Raw genomic sequence first — 758 nt, 5'->3', positions numbered from 1 at the left:
TTTTTTTAATTACACATTTTTATTTATATTATTTGTATTTATTTATTCTTGTTTTGTTTTCTATTTATCCGTTTAATAATTTCCTGTAGATTTGTCATAAAGCCAGTTTTTGGTCAGTGAAGTAAATATGACATAAGATGTGATCTACAGATGTCTGAAAGCCCCTTTGTATATATTAGACAAGTGTTGAAGTGACAAAAACAGAAATGAAAAGCGAATGAGGAACTAATGAGATTATTTAAGAATATTTCCCTTTGTGTGTCACAAGAGAAATCATCAGCACCTGCTTCAACATGCCAGCGTGAGTCCTCTGCTGTTTCACACTCACACACTCTCTGCTTTCTGTCGATTCGTTACAAGATTCGGTGATAAATGCTTGCTTTCAGATCTTCACGGCTGCTGGACGGTCACGAACTGACGTCTCCGTATAAGAGTCTACATGACAGCTATGTGTCCGATCGCAGGGTGAGCTTGACTCTTTCAGAGCGTCTCGTCGGATGTTTTCTATCTAGTGATGTTTTTGTGCTCGCAGGACTCCAAGTGTCCCGTCTCGGCTCTGCTGGCCGCTGGATGTCTGCTGTTTTTGGGGATTTTATTGGCCGTGGCTGTAATAGAGACGTTAAAGAATGAGGATCGGATCCACGAGGCTCTGAATCCTCCTCAGACACCGCCGTGCTGTAATCAAAGCGGCCCCATCGAGCAGAGCAGGTGAGCACACTTCCTGTTTTCACGCTTTCACTTCCTGCCACCTCCAGCAC

At 42.7% G+C, this 758-nt stretch overlaps 1 protein-coding gene across 1 annotated transcript in view; it reads left to right on the top strand.

Moving 5' to 3' along the window:
- LOC107560172 (phospholipase D3-like) overlaps nucleotides 1-758 on the top strand; it is a 19,177-nt gene that overhangs the window by 2,320 nt on the left and 16,099 nt on the right. Inside the window, exons 2-4 of the mRNA XM_016244267.1 lie at nucleotides 269-301; nucleotides 387-465; nucleotides 533-708. Coding sequence (XP_016099753.1) covers nucleotides 269-301; nucleotides 387-465; nucleotides 533-708 — 288 coding nt within the window. The remainder of the gene's footprint in view (nucleotides 1-268; nucleotides 302-386; nucleotides 466-532; nucleotides 709-758) is intronic.

This window comes from Sinocyclocheilus grahami, unplaced genomic scaffold (assembly GCF_001515645.1).
Source record: "Sinocyclocheilus grahami isolate Dianchi unplaced genomic scaffold, SAMN03320097.WGS_v1.1 scaffold713.1, whole genome shotgun sequence".
Classification (NCBI taxonomy): domain Eukaryota; kingdom Metazoa; phylum Chordata; class Actinopteri; order Cypriniformes; family Cyprinidae; genus Sinocyclocheilus; species Sinocyclocheilus grahami.
The sequence above is the reverse complement of the archived record's forward strand: the minus strand, read 5'-3'. Positions and strand labels throughout refer to the sequence as shown.